This window comes from Narcine bancroftii, chromosome 11 (genome assembly GCF_036971445.1).
Source record: "Narcine bancroftii isolate sNarBan1 chromosome 11, sNarBan1.hap1, whole genome shotgun sequence".
Taxonomy (NCBI): domain Eukaryota; kingdom Metazoa; phylum Chordata; class Chondrichthyes; order Torpediniformes; family Narcinidae; genus Narcine; species Narcine bancroftii.
This window is the reverse complement of record NC_091479.1, coordinates 75,096,713-75,118,073: the sequence shown is the minus strand read 5'-3', so window position 1 is coordinate 75,118,073 and position 21,361 is coordinate 75,096,713. Positions and strand designations below refer to the sequence as shown.

Below are 21,361 nucleotides of genomic sequence, written 5' to 3'. Positions count from 1 at the left end.
TAGCTATTGCCAAAGCAATTTGAACAAATGGCACTTTATTGTCTTGTGTACAAGAAAGAGTGGAAAAACTTTAGTTTGTGTACTATCCAGGCAAGTCAACCTTATTTAAGAACAATGGGTAATGCAAAATGAAATAAAAGTGCAGAGTATGGTGTTACAGAGAAAATGTTTAATTAAAACAGTGGAAGTATATCACAATTTTACCAATAATAGGTTTGTTCAGAAGTCTGATAGAGGGAAAACTGTTCGAATTTGTGAGACACATTTTCAAACCTGTTGTTTTCTGCCTGAAGTGAGTGAGGTAAAAATAATGTGACGGGTGGGGTGGATCCTCCACTGGCATTAAGGGAGAGATTAGTGTACTGACACTTCACCATGAGATTCTCTATCTCCTTCCTGTACTGGGTTTCATTGTTATTTGAGAACTGTCTACAACTGTGGTGTTGTCTGCAAATTTGTAGGTAGAGTTTGGGCGTGCAATCATGAGAATTGAAAGTGTGGAATAAGGGGCTGAGTATGTACCTTGTAGGGCATTAGTGTTGAGGATTAATATGCCAATCTTCACTGATTGCACACTGACTGTACAGATCAGGAAGTCCAGGATTCAGTTGCAAAAGAAGTTCTGAAGTCTGAGTTTGGAGGCAATGGTGTTCAGTCATAATCAATAAATAAAAATCTGATCTGAAATGGTGCTTTTGTATCCTGGTATTCCAGGGTTGAGCATAGGGCCAGGGAGGGATGGTGGCTGCTTGGGATCTGTTGTGATGGAGGGCAAATTGTAGTAGATTGATGTCAGGGAGCCTGGAGTTGGTGTGAGCCATTACCAACCTCTCAAAACACTTCACGATGATGGATGTCAGAGCCACTGTTTGGTAGTAGTCATTAAAGCGTGTTGTCTTGTTTTTCTTTGGCCTTGGAATAATTATGATCTTAAAACAGTTGAGAATTTTAGTTTGTACTAAGGAGAGATTAAAGATGTCAATGATCGTCCTGTTAACAGGTCCACTCTGGTTCTTGGGACATGGCCTGGAGCTCCAACTGGGCCAGTGGCTTTCTGTGGGTTCACAATTGATGCTAACATTACAATAGATCAACTGTTCATTTAATCCAAGTAAACGTATAAATGAAATGTATATTTTGCCACATCTAAGGTTGAATATATTGAAAAGCCAATAACAGTAAAAATTCCTGTATAATGAAATAATTAGAAATTATGTATTTAATGTAATAATTTCATTTGTTTCGTAAGAATAAGATTTTTTCATTCAAGCAAGAATTCTTGATGTACCACTCTTGTGTTTCAGATTTTGTCAGAATCATTTCTATATTTAGAAGGCACCTACAAATAAATATGGATCTTGAAGTTGTGTTACCATTTTTTTCCTTCCACAGACACTGGGAACTATTACTGCAGTGCCCATTAAGGTCCCCCAGGTCAGCTCATTGCAGAGATTGGCAGGCCAAGGACCAGCAGTGCTACCTCAGGTAAAAATAGTCATCTTTTTGAATAGTGAATGATTCCCCTGTACTGAAACCTTCATCAGACAACATTCTTAAGCATTTCTTGGGAGGGTGAGAGGTGGTCGAGTATGACTTGCTTCCACTTCAGTTTTGTGTGTCCTTGAGTAACTCCTGAGGCTAATGAGGGAACTGCAGAATTTGTCACAGGTGAGGCAGATATTTGATGTGGTAAGGATAAGGGGTGAATAGCTTCTGATGTAGTGCACTCCTTTTACTGCTTACACATTATTTGTGTGTGAATGACAAATTGAATGCCATCCCTAATCTTTTCCATTTTGAGCAGTCATGGTGTAGAGATTCCCACAAGTCAGCGGGGATATTGCATTTCTTCAGGGAAGCTTTGCAAATACCATTGAATTGTTTCCTCTGTCCATCTGATAATGTTGGATGTTAATGGGTTTTCACGAGAGTCCTGACCCTTCTACTCCAGCATTTCATAACGAGGTTTTCGAATGTGCGATTGTCTCCTACTCTGTTGTGGATATTAAGACAGGCTCATGAAAACACGCAAATGTCCCCTAGTCCAGTATCCTCGTTTGTGTTAATTCCATCATTTTCCCCATAATTTTGTTTCTCATGATTATTGGTATGAGTAAGTTCTGTGTTGTGGGGATGTTGTGCAAAATGGATTACATTTTGAACAGATGAAGTAACTCACTCGTGGGAATCTATGAAATTGTTATCTTCAACAGCAGAATTGTATTCCATCACGGTCTGTAAATCATTGGTTCACCCACATACTTCACTTGACCATTAACCTGATGCTAGATGAATAATTTAAAAAAGATCGTCTAAGTGCAGCACATGTATCTATAAATTGGATGCCAGTTTGTTGATGTCACAACAAAGGGCTGGATATGTGTTCTTCAGCAAAATTAGCACACAAAGCAAAGGAAAATAAGACCAGGAATAAAACCCTCTGCTTAAACCTACTTCACCATTCAATATAATTATGCCTGATATTTGCTGGCCTGAACATTTCTTCTGTCACTTCCCCATACCCTCAATGGCACGATCTTCCAAATATTTGTCTACCTCTACCTTGACAGTACCTAATGATCTGGCTTCACTACCCTTGGGCAGAGAATTTACTGAGAAGAAATTTTGGTTTTAAAGGATTGGCCTCTTGTTTTGTAGCCATGTCCCCTCTTGTTCATGACTACCATGAGTGGAAACATCTCAATATGTGATCCATCATGATCCTTCAGAATGTTATTTGAAGAAGATCACCCCTTATTCTTAACTCTAAAGAATATTAACTTGAATTGTCCTATCTCTCTTGATAGGTTAATTCCCTAATTCCAGCAACTAACCAAATGAATCTCCTTTTGACTGCAATATTACAATATCCTTTTATGATAAGGGCATTAAAAGTGTGCACAGTATTTCATTTGTGGCCTTTGTATATCTAATAAAACCTATTTATTCTTAAACTCAACTCAACCCTCTGTAGTAAAGGCCAATGTGCCACTTGCTACCTTAACTATTCGTTGGATCTGCCTGCTAATTGTTTTTTGTGATGAACGAGAACACCTGGATCCCTCATTTGCAGTCTCTTTGCACTTGGCTGAAAATTGTCTGATTCCACTTAACCAAGTGTTGTCATCCTTCCCCACATGAAACTCATTTGCCATGTCACCCAATCTATCTATATTCACGTTGCAAAATTACTGTCCTCATTCACATGTCCTTGAGTCTATTTTTTGTATCATCTGCAAATTTTACATTTTGCTTCCTACGAGCCACAAATACAAATGGGAGGATGGGTATCTTATGATGCCAGTCACCTCAGCTCCAGGATATTTCTTGGAGAGGTGTCTGTGTCTATAATCTGTGGCTCTTCTGTTGATAATTCTTAAAGGCATCTCCATTGGATCAGATGAAAACTTTGCAGACTTACCTCATCCTGCTATGAATTGTACCCAGATCATCCCATACATTGAAAATGGCAGTATACAACACGAGTCTTAAGGTTAAAACAGTTGCATTTATTGTCAGCCAGAAATGATAAGAAAATAATTCATCTCATTTTTCTGAGGTATCTTCTATCTTTGACATTGGACTCCATGCATAATGTTGCAGCAGTTAGCTCTGTTGCTTAATGACTTCGAGTTTCTGCCCTGATCTCGCTGTCTATGCAGTTTGAAAATTCTCGCATTGACCATGTGGCTTCTTGTTGGGTTCTTCAGTTTCCTCCCTTGCTGTAAAGATGTGCTGGTAGGTTGATTGGCTGTTGTCATTGCTGGTAGGTTGATTGGCTGTTGTCAATTATCTGTTATTGTTAGTTAATTCCCTCAGTGAATCTTGAATATTTTGAATGCTGCAGACCATACCATACGTGTCACCACTGTGAGAGTCATGTATAAGCTTTAGAGAGGTATACAGTGAATCTGCAATTCATACCACAAATGTCGTGAATGTCAGGGATCTACTGCCTCTGATTCACCAGGGTTTATTTCCAGTTATTTACTTGCAACAGCTGGTTGTCCAATGCTGGATGGACATGTATGGTTTATATTACAAGTTTCATAAACTGGAGTAAGAGAACATGACAGCACAGAAAACCGGCTCTTCGGTCTTTCAGTTCTGTGACGAAGTATTATTCTGCCTAGTTCCACTAACCTGCACCCAGTTGGTGGCCCTCCCATCCGTGTAACTGTCCAAATATTTGTACTTAAATGTGAACATTGAGCCCGCAATCACCATTTCAGTTGTCAGCTTGTTCCACACTCCCACCACTTTCTGTGAAGAAGTTCCTCCTAAACGTTCCCCTTTTATTCTTAATCCGTGTTCTCAGGGTATTAGTGTCCCCATACCAGACAATGATGCAGTCAGTCAGCCCACATTCCACCACACCTATGTAGAAATTTGTGACGGTTTCTAGTGACATACCAAACTTACACCAACTCCTGAGGAAGTAGAGGCACTGACAAGCTTTGTTCACGATGTCATTGGTGTGTAGGGTCCAGGAAAGATCTTCTGAGATGGTGACTCCCAAGAACTTAATTTGCTCACCCTCTCCACCTCTTTTTTTTCCCCCATTGGTCACTGATTGTATACTTTTGTCTTTCCTGAAGTCAATGATCAGCTCCTTAGTTTTGGTGACATTGAGTGCAAGGTTTTTGTACCATTCAGCCAAGTTTTCAATCTCCATCCTATATGCTGATATCCTCTTCCTTTATACAACCCAGTATCATAGTATCGTTTGAAAATTTGTTGATGGTGGTGTTGTACCGAGCCACACATTTGTCAGTGTAAAGTGAGTAGAGCAGGGGACTAAAAACACAGCCCTGTAGTGCCCCAGTATTGATGGAGATTGTGGAGGAGATGTTCTAAACAATCTTTACTGATTGTGGTCAGGAGGTGAGGAAATCCATGATCCAATTACACAGTGGGGTGTTAACTCCCAGGTTTTGGAGTTTGCTGACAGTTTTGAGGGAATGATGGTGTTAAATGCCGAACTGTAGTCAACAAAGAGCACCTTGATGTATGTATCTTTGCTGTCCAGGTTTTCCAGGCTTTGTGTAGAGCCAGTATGATGGGACCTGCATAGACCTATTACAACAATGGGTGAACTGGAATGTATAATGTAAGGAATTACCTTACAATATGAACCATAATTTAACTATATTTTGTGTATCTTAGCAAATGCCTTTAGAATATCCAGATGAGCTGCAGCCATTTACTCTCCTTGTCTGCCCTACTAACATTAAAAATTACATTTTTAAACAATTTATTATGTGTTATATGGCGAGCTCTCCACTGGCCACCGTGACAGAGGTGCACCAAAGAAAAGGTACAAGGACTGCCTAAAGAAATCTCTTGGTGCCTGCCACATTGACCACCGCCAGTGGGCTGATATCGCCTCAAACCGTGCATCTTGGCGCCTCACAGTTTGGCGGGCAGCAAGCTCCTTTGAAGAAGACCGCAGAGCCCACCTCACTGACAAAAGGCAAAGGAGGAAAAACCCAACACCCAACCCCAACCCACCAATTTTCCCCTGCAACCGCTGCAATCGTGTCTGCCTGTCCCGCATCGGACTTGTCAGCCACAAACGAGCCTGCAGCTGACGTGGACTTTTTACCCCCTCCATAAATCTTCGTCCGCGAAGCCAAGCCAAAGAAGAAAACAATTTATTTCATAAAATCATATTGTCTGCCTAATTAAGATTTTAAAGTGCCTTTTATTCTTAAATGATGAATTTCAGCAATTTTCCAGAAATTAATGTCAGGTTAACTAATTAATTGTTCCTAGATTATTGAATAGTGGTATAACATTTCTCCCACATCTGTTGTAGAATTAAGAGAATTTTATTTGATCAGCACTGATACATGCACTATCCCTTTCTATCAATTTTTGAAAAAATTGAGACATACAATAATTTTTCATGCTTGGGAAATTTATCAGGGAGTTGTCTTGACTTCTACGGTACTTTGTTTCTTAACACAAATTACTTGAAATGTATCTGTTATTTCAGTCTTGATTCCCTCACAATTTCTGGTACGTTTCTGCATCGTGTTAGACTATGGCATAGAAACTGGCCCTTCTGGCCTGTGCTGAATTATTACTCTGCCTAGTCCCACTGACCTGGACCATACCCCTCCCATCCGTTTACCTGTCTATATTTTTCTTAGAAGTCAAAATTGAGCCTGCATTTACCAATTCAGCTGGTAGCTTGTTCTACACTGTCATTGCTTTCTGTAAAGTGCCCCCTAATGGTACCTTTAAACTTTCCCCTTTCACTGCTAACTTATGTCCTCTAGTTTTTTTAAATCTCTCCTTGCATTAGTGAAAAAGCCTGCTTTTATATGCTTTTACTCTATCCATACCAATTAATAATTTTGTGTTCGGTGTAAAAATTATTTTTTGTAAACTTTCTCCACAACTTCTGAATTCCTTCTATTTTCTCCAAGGATCTTTTTTACTATGCTGCGAAAACTTAGTCTTTGATTTCTTGCCAATTTGTATTCTTCTGCATGTAATCAATTTTTGCCCATCCATTTCTCCTTTCTGAACTCTTCAGTTTGATACTTCCCTTTGTAGCATTATAAGCTCTTTTAATCTAATAGTATGCTTGGGCTCTAAATATTCATGAATGGATTACCATTCTTGTGAATTTTTTTGTTTCCCACAATGGAAAGTTGAGAATTTAAAAGTTCTTAAGAATTTTTTAAATCTAATTTTCTGAGCCTCTGCCACTGTGCTTCTCACATCCATGTAATTGGCTTTATTTAAGTTGAGGCCTGTTATGAATGAATTGCTCAAAATGATCTGAATATAAAATGGCATTGTATTTTTCCCCAAGAAAATCTTTAAAAATGATTATTAATTCTGTTGAACAAGTTGAGGAAAATCCCATTTTGATTAGTCTGCGGCTGGCTGTGGTAATGTCTGTAATAGCACACCATTATTCATCTTGTCTCAGGTTTGATATTGTTTACCATACTGTCCTTTTACACCAATTTTTACCACATTTATTTGCATAACCTCACTTCATACTCTTAAGATTAAAATCAAGTGCATATTTCTAGCTAATTATAGTCTTCTAGCCTGTACACAGTATACATGTATTAGAAATCTGTCATCTACTGTGTGATCCCACCACGAGATGAATCCCCCTCTCTGCCTCCTGCAGGGACCGCACGCTCCATGACTCCCTTGTCCGCTCCTGCCTCCCCACCAATCATCCCCTTGGGACCTAGCCTGTGACAGCAGGAAATGCTCCACTTGTGCCTACACCACCTCCCTCAGCACCTTTCGGGGCCCCAAACAGTCCTTCCAAGTGAAGCAACATTTGACTTGTGAATCTGCAGGGGTCATCTACTGCATCCCATGCTCCTACATTGGAGAGACTGGACACAGACTAGGAGATGGCTTTGTTGAGCACTTCAGCTCTGTCTGATCTCCCAGTGGCCACCCATTTCCATTCTCCTTTCCCATTCCCTTGCTGACATGTCTGTCCATGGTCTCATGTACTGCCAGGCTGAGACCACCCGTAAATTGGAGGAACACACCTCATTTTCTGACGGGGCACCTTCCAGTTGGATAGCATTAATATAGACTTCTCTGGATTTTATTGACCCCCCACCCCTTCCCCTGTTGTTTCTCCTTCCCTGTCTCCTTTCACACAGACATCATAAATTCTACCCAGTCCCTTATCATATCCAATTAACACCTTTTGTTTGAATTCTGAGGCTTTCTGATTTCCCCACCCTGAAGAAGGGTTCCTCCAGCATTTGGTGTGTTTACTATGTCAACTATGATATATTCGCATTCAAAAATGGTAGTTTTTGCTATTTGTGTGGAAGTTCATTCACAGTTGCAAGTAATTAAATAAAATATTGCAATAACACAATACAAATGGCATGGGCATTGTGGGCCAAAGGGTCCATTTCTGTAAGGTATAACTTGGCAATAAACTTCTGGTAAGCTCTAACTATAGGTTTATTATTTGGCCATTCAGAAAAATGTGGGAATTTATTGGAAGCATTGTTCATGCTGATGAAGGCTCATTAGAATATATACTTTGATAAACCATAGTGAGAGATCTAATCTGTTTAATATTTCTTTAAATTCTCTTGTAATATGTTGTGTTTAACCAGGTTAGGCCAAAGACCCTAATTCCAGACAGCCTCTCAGTCACTCTGTGCCGTGACCAGACTTCCAGTCAGTCTCAATCTCTTCAAAAGAGCACTATCGTTAGCATCAAGAACCCAAGTCCTGCTCTTCCTACTGCCAACAACACTATCAATCATGTGCAGACATCGACTAGCCAAACTCAAAACTTTACAGAGTCACCATTGGTTACCACACCAATTAGCAGTGCTGGTGTGGCTTTTGCAATCATCTCTGCCTCTCCCAACAATGGTAGTTCCATGAGCAGCAGTACAGTCTCCCTGACCAGCGACACCATCAGTGTCCAACCTCTTCTGCTCAGCACAGATAAGGTAAGGAAAGTTTGAAGAATATGCTGACTGAGACAACAATAAAATGTGATTATATTTTAACCCTGAAGCCGATGAAACCCTGCATTCCCTTTGTTTATCTTTAGTCTGTCTTATTGCTTCCCATTGCCAATCAGAACACTTTTAAATCATGATCTATTTCCAATTGCAGAAACATGGTATTTATTTTGATGGCATCATGGAGAATAATTCATGAAAAATTCTTGACTATAATAGCACTTTAAAGGTAATAGAAGTTCCTAAGGCATTTCACAGCAGCATTATTAATGAAAATTGATGTCTGAACAAATTTTTCATCACCTAAAACTCAGACATTTTGAATGATAATTGAACCAAGAAGTCTGATGTGGGAACTTCAGAGCTGTGAAGTGCAGAATGTTGATCTAATGGACTAGGACTAGAATTGGAAGGCTGCATGCTTAATCCCTTGTTCTGTTCCTTCTACACTCAATTGCATAAATATTTGGCTCCGATACAATCAATGAATTCAGTGGCGACATCACCATTGTTGGCTGAATAATGCAAAATTGTGAATCAGAATATTGGTTAGAGATCTAGAATCTGGTTGTGTGTTGCCAGAATAATAATCTTGTTGTCAACATTGGCTAGATCAAGGAGCACTTTGTGGACTTTAGAAAGCAGAGGGTGAGGGACCACGCACCTTTATTGACAGGGTGGTGGTGGAGAGGGCGAGTACCTTCTGGTTTTTGACACTGCACATCAGAGAATCTCATCTGGATCCAGACTTCAAGGCAACTATGAAGAATGCACATCATCACCTGAATTTCTAAGAAGCCTTGGGAGATTTGGCTTGTTATTGAATATCAATTGAGCTTGTGCAGCTGAATTGGAATGTATACTGATGGATTGCATTACTGCCTGGTTTGGAAACTTGAGTGTCAAAGATGCAGAAGGCTGCAAAAAGTGGCAACATTACCCATGTCTATCACAGGCACTGACCTTCTGTCTATTGAAGATATCCATGTGAGGCCCTGCGTCATGAGGCTGCCAGCATTATAAAGAAACTGATGTCACAACCTCTTGCTGTTGCATTCATACAGAAGATGCAGAAGCCTGAAGCCCAGCATCTCCACAAATAAGAATAGTTTTTATCCAACATCTATTAGGTTCCTGAACCTCCCCATACTACTCTGAACCTAATAATAAACTATCCCAGGACCAAAAGATCGGTCTGAAACGTTTTTTTTTGGTGTCCTTTGATATTTATTACCTATATTTCTTCCATTTGTGATAATGTTGCTGTATCTTGTATAAGACTAGTGAGGCCAAATTTGGAGTATTGTGTGCAGTTTTAGCCACCTAACTACAGGAAAGATATCAATAAGGTTGAAAATGTGCAGAGGATATTTCCTGGGATGTTGCAGGGACTTGAACTGAGTTACAGGGAAAGGTTAAACCGGTTAGGACCATTCCTTGGAGCATAGAAGAATGAGGGGAGATTTGATAGAGGGATTTAAAATTGAGGGGAATGCAGTAAATGTAAATAGGCTTTTTCCACTGAGGGTAGAAACTGATTGTTGGAAATACAGGCTCAGTTTTAATATTTAAAGATTTGGATGGGTGCATGGATGAAAAAGGTATGGAGGGCTATGAACTGGGTGCAGGCCAATGTTACTAGGCAAAAAAAGTTTGGCACAGACTAGAAGGGCTTAGTTCTGTGCTGTAATGTTCTATGGCTCTATGTACATTGTTCATGTGTAATTGTATGGTGTGTTGAAGTGTACAAAGATTTCAAAGAGGTTTGGAGTTGGGTGGCTTGTGAAAATGAAAGTATTGATGTCTTGGAACATGATCAATGAATACAGTTGATTGACAAAAGATGAGACACCTAAGCAGCAGAATTTTGATAATCTTGATCAGATTTCACATCCTGTAGGTCACAATCAGTGAGGGTTCGTGACAGCACTCAACTTCTCAAGGTCCCCTACTATTCCCCATGTATGGCCTGTCTGAGATGGGTGGTGATCAAAGGTGGGAGAGATTTTCAAGTGGTAATGGATGGGGAATTCATAGATATTGATGAATACCTGAGGTTAATTCAGCCTGGTATTAATGCTAATATATTCATCTTGTAATGTTCTGAAAGAAGTTAATATTCCATACTCTAATTAATCAAGGTTCCCCAATCTTACTATCTTTGCTACTTCAGGTTAGAGAAATTGAAGTTTAAATAAGGAAGTGCTTGTTAGATTTAGGACTCAACAAGTGAGTTCTTTTAAAGTTTATTGAGAATATAGGAAAGATCTTAATGCAATTAGGAGGGTGAAAATGTGACATAACCTTGACCAATAGAATTTAAAAGATGATTCTAAAACCACCGTGCAACTGGATCCTTGCATTTCTCATTGGAAGACCATAGTCAGTATAAATTGGAAATCTGTCTCCTCATTAATCAACAACACAGATGCACCCAAATAAATGTGCTCAGCCCACTACTCTACTCGTTGTACACCCATGACTGTGTGGCCAGGCACAGTTTCAATTCTATGCAGAAGTTTGCCGATGACACCACAGTTGTCGGCAGAATCACAAGCAGCGAGGAAGAGGGGTATAAGGAGGGAGATAAACCAGCTCGTTGAATGGTGTGACGCCAACAACCTTGTGCTCAACATCAGCAAAACCAAGAGATGATTGTTGACTTCAGGAGGAAGTTGGGAACACGACCCAGTCCTCATCGAGGGCTCAGTGGTGGAGAGGGTCAAGAACTTTGGATTCCTGGGTGTCATCATATCAAGATCTGTCTTGGAGCCTCCACATTGATGCAATCACAAAGAAGGCTCGCCAGCAGCTATGCTTTGTGAGGTGCCTCAGGCAGTTCAGTATATCACTGCAGTCTCGTAAACTTCTACAGGTGTAATGTGGAGAGTGTTCTGGCTGGTATGGAGGAATCAACTCTCAGGTCAAGAATAAACTCCAGAGAGTTGTTAACTGAGCCTATGACATCACTCCATCAAGGGCATCTACATGAGGCAATGTCTTTATATTAAAAAAAAGTATCTTCAAAGACCCCCACCACCCAGGCCATGCCCTCTTCACTCTACTACCATTGGGGGGGGAAAAGGCACAGGAGCTTAAAAATGAGCACTTAGCGGTACAAGGACAACTTCTTCACTGCTGTCATCAGATTCCTGAATAATCAATGAAGTAAAGACACGGCCTTACTTTTTGTGCTCGATTATTGTTATTATTTAATTTTTTATATGAATGTTGTAAGATGGTTATAATATGTATGTTTTCACTATGATGCTGCCACAAAACACCAAATTTCATGACTGTTCAAGACATTAAATCCTGATTCTGATTAGAAGCAAGAAGGTTGCTAAGAAAAGGGTTCCATTGGGACCAAACAATCCTTGTGTGGAGTCATGAATGAACTCTTTCTATCAATGTTTACCTGGGAGAAGGATCAGTGGAGGTATGCATGGAGATTCTCAAACATGTACATATTAGGAAAGATTAGAGATATTGCTGCGTATCAAGGTGGACAGAACTCCAGGGTGTGAAGAAGTCTCTTGCAGGTTGTTATGGAAAGCAGAAGAGGAGATAGCTGGGGCTTTTTAATCATGTGGAATGGAGGTGCATTAATATTGACTCTACATTTAAGAAGGGCATGAAGGATACGCCGCTTGGTTGATGAGCATTGTGTTATAGGATAACATGTTAGAACAAATTCTCAGGGATTGGATTTGAGATCTTGTGGAAAGTCAGAGACTGACTAAGGGAGTCAGCATGTTTGTGCATGTGGAAAAAAAATCCTACCTCGCAAATTTGAGTATTTGAGGAGATTACTAAGAAAGCAAATAAAGGCAAGGAGGTAGACATGGCATGTATAAAAATTAGCAAGGTTTTTGAGAAGGTTCCACAAGATAACCTGGTCCAAAATGTTAGGGCACATGGGATCCAAATTGGCTTGATAGTAGGAGACATTGGGTAGTGGAGGGTGGTTCTTTTACTGAGTAGATGTTTGTAAATGCTAGTGTACTGCAGGGATGGTGTAGAGATGTAATTGTATGAGATGGAATTTAAACCAGACAGATGTGAGGTAATTGATTTTGGGTTGTCAAATATTGGCGAAACATCTACAGTTAATGGCAGGGACTTGCAAAGAGTAAATGTGCAGAGGGAAGTTGAGATGCAAGTTCATAGTTCCCTGAAATTTATTTGCAAGGAGAGACTGGATAGGCTTGTATTACCCTTAATGGAGTGCTTTGATGTTCAGGGATAACCTTGTAGGGGTTTATAAAATTATAAGGGAACAGATTGGATTGATGGTCCTTGGTGGGGAAGTGTAAAACTAGAGGATTCAGATTTAAGGTGAGAGAGGAAATATTTAAAAGGAACCTGGTAGGCATTTTTTTTCAACAGAGGGTATTGTGTATATGGAGCAATCTACCAGAGGAAGTGGTAGAGGCAGGTATAATTAGTGTTCAGAAACCAGGTACATGTCTAGGAAAAGGAATAGAGGGATTATGGACCATATATAAAGAAAATCACTAAGATATTTAGCTATCTTGATTAACATGGATGAGTTGGCTGAAGGGTTTATTATGGTGTGGTATGATTTATTCTGATCTGCCCTTGCCCCTTCAACTATTAGAAAGCAGTTTTTGACTTCACTCAAAGTTCCCCAAAAGCTCTGTAACTTGAAACATTTTTGATCATTCTCATTATCATTTTCACAGGTATTAATCATTCAGCCACAAAGTCAGACACAAACAGAACATCTGACAGAAAAAAGAAAATCCTCAGTGGAACAACCACAGGGCTATCTCTCTGCAAAATCAAAGAAAGAAGAAAATCCTGAGGTAAAGTATGTTGTTAATCTAACAGAAGAGGAGATGAAGTAAAATGGAGGAACTACTTCAAGATCAAGATTCAATTTAATGTCATGTAATAAAAACAGTGTTATAGTACATGAAGTTTCCTTTTGTCTGCTGTAAGGCAGGCAGAAATTGCTTGAAGCGCCTTTTACATTCAGAGAAAGAGAAGCAAAAGAGACCTCTCCCAGAGTCACTGAGTGTCTGTAGATTCGCCTCCAGTACTCCTGCAGCCACACAGTCCATTCTAAGCTATTTGCAAGCTGAGCTCCAGATCCAAATCTCCAATACAATTAGGAACCCTTCTACATCCTTGGCAGCCTCTAGCATCCCGGTTCTGATACCTGGTAACCCATCAGCCAGTTTCCAGTAGTCTGCAACCTGGCATGAGTCCCTCAACCACAGTCACCAGCAGCTGGCTGCCTGTGTGGGTCCTTCAGTCGCACAACCCCTCACCAGTCTGCTGCTGTGGTCACTGTCCCATGAGTTGTCTCCTCTACTTCTTCTCAGACGGGAGGGTAGTCTCCCCATCTTTTGGTGTACTCCTCTGCTTCCCTGGAGTCTGCAACTCCTCTTGGCTGCTTCCAATCATAGGTGCCTCCATCTTGGGCACAGACCCCAAGCCAACTTGGATCCCATGTTCGAAGCCTGTATGGAACTGACGGCAGCAGTCAGACTGGGCAGTTGGACCCATGGTAGTGCTGTCTCCACTCCCTGCTTTCTGGCAGTTAGCGGCCCTCAAAAGTAGAAGTCAATTGATCCAAGTGGAACAGAACCCAAATTTTTGAGCGAAGGTGTTCCCACCCTATCACATTTTCATAAGGTATAGAAATGATTCAAGAAGACTGGAAGATTTCACACCCCTGTTCAAAAGAAAATAATTGTAACTGTAGGTCAGTATTTTGTTTTCAAGGTACTGAAATTATTTTCAAAACATTGTCCTGTTGAAAATAAATTCACTCTTGGAAAAATACATGAAAGCTAACTTAGTTGAGTTCTTAAATTGTAGAGGCCTTCTTAGAGAATAGACCAAATGATGTGATCTTTGGATTTTGAAAGTCTTTGATAAGGAATCACATACTAGAACTTAATTTCAAGGCTTGTAGGTGATAAGAAACACAAATGTATGAAACAACAATGAAGAATGGAGCTGATTTAACATTGATGTTGGTAGATCAGTGTAAATATGTTTGCAGTTTGGTGAAATTTGGCACTTCAAATGATCCAGTTTGATGGGGGTTTTAAATAAAGGATATTTATGTGATACAATTTTGAAGGGTGAAGGAGCAGAGGAGAAGAAACAAAGATCCTGGAATGCATTTGTAAAATCTTTAAATGTGACCGAATAAGTTAGTAAGATTGTTTTAAGTATTGTATAATAATAAAAAAACCTTTAGCTTTATGGGGACCTATTTCAAAATTTTGAGGAAGTTACGTGAGACTTCAATACAAACACTGCTAAATTTTGAGAGATGTGATTATCTATCTGGGAAGGTTTGCCATTCTTGGGATACATCTCAAGTGATGAGAGAAAATGAGATTATTATCAGAGTAGCACAAATGTTCATCACCATTTGCAAATCCTCTGACAATGAAGTTGTCCACAATGAAGTGTAGCAACATTCAGGCTTGGGCTGATAGGTGGCAAGTAAACTTTGTCTTTGCCTGGTGCTAGTGTGGTGCAATCTCCAAAAGAAAATCCAGTTGTCAACCCCTGAGTGTGATGCAGTCCTCTCCATTTAATCTGGATGGGTGCATCTTTAACAATACTCTTAAGTTTGAATGGAACCTGGAGCCAAGGAAGGGTGATTTGGATGCCTGGAACTCTGCCCCCCATCTGTTCCAGAAGTGAACCGATGCAACTATGGAGGTTATGACATCACAGAAGGTGATGACAAGATGCACAGACACTTGCTGTCTCTTCGTGTTTTTACAGGCAAACAAAAGTAAACATATTTTGGACGTGATGATAAAGAAATCCTTGAACCATACAGCGTGCTTGATAAATGCTGGCTTGGCCTGAAAAGGCCAATTCTCTCAAATGAATTGGAAATAAGTTTTGACGAGAGCATAATTTAACATTAATTGCTAAGAGTGCCTTGTTTAGTTGGCCGGAAATAAGCCCCTGTGTAGTAACGATTACATGTGATAAGAATTTGAGAATGATAAACAACCTTCAGCCTGTTGAGTCAACTGTGAAACCTGCAAAATGTGCATATAGGTGATGTGGGAAGGAATTTTCTCAAAGCTGGCATGTGACATAGGAGTAACCTACATCTTGTACATGTATCCTTCTGTGATTAGACAGCAGGGATGGTGAATATAATTTAAAATACAGAACAACTCCGACTATCCAAAATGGTTGGGACTGGGCCTATTTTGGATAAAAGTTTTTTGGAGAACTTATTTTTTTAAAAGCAGTGCCGTAGCAACAGCAAATCACTTGTAACAGTGTTTAAACTACAACAAATAACAAAGCAAGGGATTTTAAGCATTTAAATGTTTAATTCTCACCCAATAAAATGCTGGCCATGTGATCACTGACATTTCCCCCACAGAGGCCCTGCTTATGCTAGGAGCCAGAGGGTCTCACTCCTGCCTGGGAGCTTAAGGTCTGCCGCTGCTGGTGCTGGGAGCCTGACGTCCCTGGTCAGTTAGGCTCCAAAAAAAGTTTGGATAAATGAGGATTTCTGATTTGTTTTGGAGTTTGCAGAATCTGATTTTGGATATTTGGAATTTTACTGTCATTTAATGATCCAGAATTTGCCAAATACTCACTATATATTAACAAAAGACCGTTAAAGAGAAGAGTTTTACAGAAAGTTTGGATGGGGAAGTTGAGAGGGAAGAAAGGACATTGACTCATCACAAGTCTTTGAGTGACAATTGAACTTTTAAAATTTCCTGTTGTAGCTTGTGTGCTTCTTCCAAGTGTGGGAAGAATGACACACAACTAAGAAATCAGACTGGTTTACTGCACTGGAAACCTGGGCTTGTATTTTCTCCCTGCCACTGACGACATGATTGATATCATGGCGATGCCAGCCTCAGATTGGTCAGTGTTCTCTCCGTTGCTCGTTGTTTCCCTCCATGTGGGTTGTCACCTGGAACGAAAGTTGTTGGCCCCTGCGGGGTCTGCAGTTGCTGCATTTGTCAGCCATCTTGTGTACAGGGCCATGTCTTGGTTAGCGGGCTGCTACACGACCCCTGAACTGGCGATCAGTGCTTTCCGCCGCTTTTGGTGGCCTACCTCTGCGTCGTGGGGCTGGAGACCGTTGACTAATGTCCAGATGTGCTAGCTTGAGGCAGTTGATGGAGAAAGTTTTCCTTATCGCCGCTGTCCTGCACACATGTTGACCCATTGTGTCTGACTACTTCATATGGCCCCTCGTATGGCCGTTGGAGAGGTGTCTGGTGTGCCCCCCCCCTTCCCCCTCCCCCGCGGTATGAAAATGTACTCTCAGGGCTCTAGGTTTTTGGGGACGTAGCAGTTGGCCTGGCTGTGCTGCGAGAGGCTAGAGTACCCAGTCTTTCCCTCATCAATGAGATTGTTGGGTCCTTGGTGACAGCCAAGAACAACTCCTGGTATAACCAAAGGTGTGCTGTACACAATCTTAGCTGCTGAGGTGTTGAAATCTTCTTTCAATTCGAAAGAAGAACCCATGGTAGATTTTCTGCCCAGTTTCGTTCCTTGAACCAAGCCATCAAGGCCACCTTTAGGTGCTTGTGGAACCACTCCACCTATCTTGAGGGTGAGGCTTGAGGGTGAAGATGGATTCCCAACAAGTTGGCCAGGGCCACCCAGAGTCCTGAAGTGAATTGTGTACCTATATCAGAAGTTGTATGCTCAGGGACTACCAATCTCAACACCCAAGTGTTAATCAGTGCCCTGGCGCAGGTCTCGGTGGTTGTGGAGCGGTCAAACGTAGTGAGGAGGTATCTCGCCCCACGGGAGACTGGTAGCAGCTGTACTATGTTGATGTAAACATAACTAAACCTATGAAAGTCGGGGACGGTGCCTTGATATGTCTCTGCACTTTGGACATCTGGCAGAGTATGCTAGTCATGGCCCTCTGACCGGTTTCCAAAAGCCATGCCAGATGAATTTACTGGCCACCATTTTGATAGTAGTTCTGAAGGCTGGGTGTGCTAGGTTGTGCACCGTAATCGAAAATCTCCCGTCTTCTCACTGCTGGAACAATGGGGCAGGGTTTGTCGGTGGAGATGTCGCAGAAGAGTGTCTGGTTAAACATCCCTGAGGAGCATCTGGTTATCAGGGCCGATGGTGATGTCCTCCAGCCTGATCCCAGACATTGCCGTCCTGTATGCTGGGATCTCAGGGTCTTCCTGCTGTGCCTTGGCTAGGACTGTAGAGTTTATTCCCTGGGACAGGGCCTGGACAGACTCTATCACAGGGCTCGACAGCACATCAGCCACCACGTTAGTTTTTCCTGCGACGTGTTGAATGTCCATGGTGAACTCAAGACACATATAAGAGGTGTCTCTGCTGCCTGTCCAACCACAGGTCCAATTCTTTATGGAAGGCAAATGTTAACAGTTTGGTCTGAGAAGACCCTGAATTTTCTACCTACCAAAAAAAAATCTGAAGTGCCTGATTGCCAGGTTCACAGTCAAAGGTGCAGTATTCAAGTTCAGGTGGCCAGAGGTGTCTGCTAAAGGAGGACTGGGGCTGCCTTTGCCCTTCAATCAATTGCTGCAGTACGCCACCTACTGCTGTGCTGGTGGTGTCTACTGTGAATGCAGAATGGGTGTACTAGACCAGTGCATCCTTAATCTTCTGGAATGCCTTTGAAGCCTCATTGTCCCAGGTAACGTCTTTATTTTTCCCTGCCATGAGTGTGAACAGGGGGTGTATGATGCATGCTGCTGCCGGTATGAAACGGTGATAAAAATTTATACTGGCAAATTCTTGCAGCCCCTTCACTGAATGGGGCATAGCGAAGTGTAGAACAGCCCCTACCTTTTCAGGCAGGGGCTTAAGTCTGTGCCCCAGTCAATCTTGTTTCTAGCCCAACTGTTACTTAGCACGGTTTATAGTTCAAATTCCTGCAGCTGAGCACACAGTCGCTTTAGACTGTTCCGTGTGATTGCAGCTGTCAATGAGAAAATCATCCAAATAGATGAATACAAATGTGAGATCCCAGCCCACCACATCCATCAGTCTCTGGAAGGTCTGGGCTGCATTTTAAGTCTGAAGGGCATTCTCAGGAACTCTAGTCCAAGAGGGATAATGATGGCAGTTTTAGGGATGTCACTGGGATGGACTGGGATAGGATGATAACCCCTGATGAGACTGACTTGAAAATACCTGTGCTCCTTGTAAGTTAGCAGTAAAGTGTTGGGAATGGGATATGTTCAGTGTGTAGGGCTCATTGAGGCAGCAATGGCCTCCACCTTCAGTACATGTGCAGGTAGGAGGCCCAGGGGATGTCAGAGCGCCACCCCAGGTCTTCCATTACTTTAAACTCCTCAGCAAGGTGGGGGAGGAAAGGTGGCTCACCCTAATGTGGAGCAGCAGGGCCCTTGGTGAGAATGTGGTGCATTACCCCATGCTTTGGTTTGGCTGAGGGAAAAAGGTGCCCTGATGAAAAGGAACTTTACCAGGGTACGTGTGAATGTGTTGTTGGACAATGTAACGGAGTTGAGTTTTGGGGGGGGAGCGGTTGGGAACTTGGCTTCCCCCAGGGCAATGTTTGACAAGTCCTGGTGTGTACCAAACACTGCCCTTTAAAGTCCACTAGCAGGCAATGAGCTCACAGAAAATCTGCTCCTGGAGCGGTTGTGCCACCGCAGCATTTATGAATGTCCATGTGAACTGATTGCTGCTGAAGCGGAGAGGGATGGTACAGGTCGAAAGTTCTTGTGGTAGCGCTGTTAGCTATCCTCAGTGCTGCGCCTGGCTTGCTAAACTAGGTGTCGTAGGCCAAGGGAGAAGGATGCTTATTTTGGCACTGCTGTCAACAAAGAAGCACCTTCTGGACAGAGTCCCAGACGTGGAGCAGGCTGTCACGTTGGCCAACCACCGTGGTCATTAACAACAATTGGCCATGGCTTTTCCCTGAAACGCTCAGGGTGGGCGGCATCGACAGTCCTCTGCACCCCATTGTTAATGGTAACTGTACTGATGGGTAGGGGGTACACTTGCCTCTCTACTTGTTGCTGGTTGTGCGCGGGGCCCAGTGATCAGCTCCACTGAGGCGTCGCTTTCCTTCTTTGCTCAATAGAGCATGTCCGCCTGGGCTGCAACTTTCCTGGGGTCGCAGAAGTTCTCATCAACAAGCAAGAGTCTGATAACCTCAGGCAGCTGCACTACGAAAATCTACTTGAAGAGAAGACCAGGCCTGTGTCGCTCAGCAAGGGTGAGCATCTTGGTCATGAGGGTGGATGGGACCATGTCCCCCAATCCATCCATATGTAACAATGAGAGCTGAAGGTGCAGGTTAATAGCTCCTTGAGGGGATCATATTTGCCATGTTCCAGACACTGCAGCAGGAAATCGATGACCCTTACTGCCATGTCCTGGTCGAGCGAGCTCACTGCATAGTAGTAACATGTGGCATTGGTGGTGATCTGTCAGGTGAAACTGGGCTTCAGCCTATTTGAACTACATGTGGCTGCAACTCCTAGAGATGATGGCATCTTCAATGAAACTGCGTGAAGAGCTGCCTGGTCTGTCATATTTGAGTCTGTTGGTTGGACCTGTCGGGGTCACCAAAGTAGCACGTGTGCTACTATGAAGTGTGGGAGGAATGACATGCACCCAAAAGACTGGTTTATTGCACTGGCTTATATTTCCCCGCCGCTGATGACAGGAGTGACATCATAGCAGCACTGGCCTCGGATTGGTCAGCGTTTCCGTCGTTGCTTTCTGCCATGCAGGTTGTCACCTGGGATGAAGGTCATTTGCCCCCAGCAGGGTCTATGTGGTTGCCATGTTTGTCAGCCATCTCGTGTACTGGGTCACATCTCTTAGCAAGCTACTGCACTGTGACTTTAATTCCTGTGTTGTAAATGGTTGTCTCATCTGATTTTGCTGCAAGACTATGGACTTGTAATTCAATATTTTACTGACAATAAGAGGTAATACAGGTTGAATCTTTAAATTGAAGTCTTATTGCAGGCTCACTAATTAATGACAAAAAATATGAAGTTCCAGGAAATACTCAATTGTTGACTACATGGTTGAAATAAAATACCCCATAGGCTTCATGGTAATTCTGCATAAATATATGTTTGCAAACACATCATATGTATTCTTCTTAACAGAGATGGCAAAACCCAGACAAACAATTCTCAGCTAAGGGCTTCATAATAAACAATGTTTTTAGTTTTTTCACCTGGAGCATTTACATAAAGACTGGGCTTCCAACATGTGGACATCTAACATGAAGCTGGCCATGGGAAAAGCAGGGCTCTTCTAATTGCAGTCCAGTTACCTTCAGCATCTGACCTTGGTATTTGTTGATGGACATGGGGAAGCTCAAGCATGTGGAAAATTGAAATCTCTTGAACTCAAATGGCATATCAGTGTGAATTCTTGAAATAAGTACATCTTCCCCCTTGCCGCATCCAGAAAATGTACATTGATGCACTACACTCTAACTAATTGAGAGGTGTCCCTGGTGCAAGTTCAATTTTTAAACTTCATATGATCTTCAATGTGGCCATGACATTCAGCATCAAATGTTACCCCTACTGAACCTCCTTAAACATTACTTGAGTGCTCTATATTGATTTGCATGGAAAACAAAGACATGTATGCACAAATATACATATTAATGTGTTTAAAAAAAAAATGGATGATCTTTGAAAACAAATTAGTATTCAATATAGAGGGCAAACCAAATGGAAGGAATCACCAGTATGGTGAAGTGAAATTGGATGAAGAGGAGGAATTTGAAAGGCTGAAAGTACATGAGGGGGGAAGAAAATCACCTGGTATAGATGGATATACTATGGATAATTGAGGGAAGTGGAAATTACAAAGACTTGGCTGCCCTCAGTTACTTATTAGAA

The 21,361-nt window shown here is 41.8% G+C and overlaps 1 protein-coding gene across 7 annotated transcripts in view; it reads left to right on the top strand.

The window, feature by feature from the left end:
* The window catches only part of phf21b (PHD finger protein 21B), a 110,813-nt gene that overhangs the window by 52,051 nt on the left and 37,401 nt on the right, over nucleotides 1–21,361 (top strand). For all 7 annotated transcript variants that reach the window (XM_069903423.1, XM_069903421.1, XM_069903419.1 and 4 more), the window contains 3 exons: nucleotides 1,393–1,485; nucleotides 8,124–8,468; nucleotides 13,190–13,312. In XM_069903423.1, coding sequence (XP_069759524.1) covers nucleotides 1,393–1,485; nucleotides 8,124–8,468; nucleotides 13,190–13,312 — 561 coding nt within the window. The remainder of the gene's footprint in view (nucleotides 1–1,392; nucleotides 1,486–8,123; nucleotides 8,469–13,189; nucleotides 13,313–21,361) is intronic.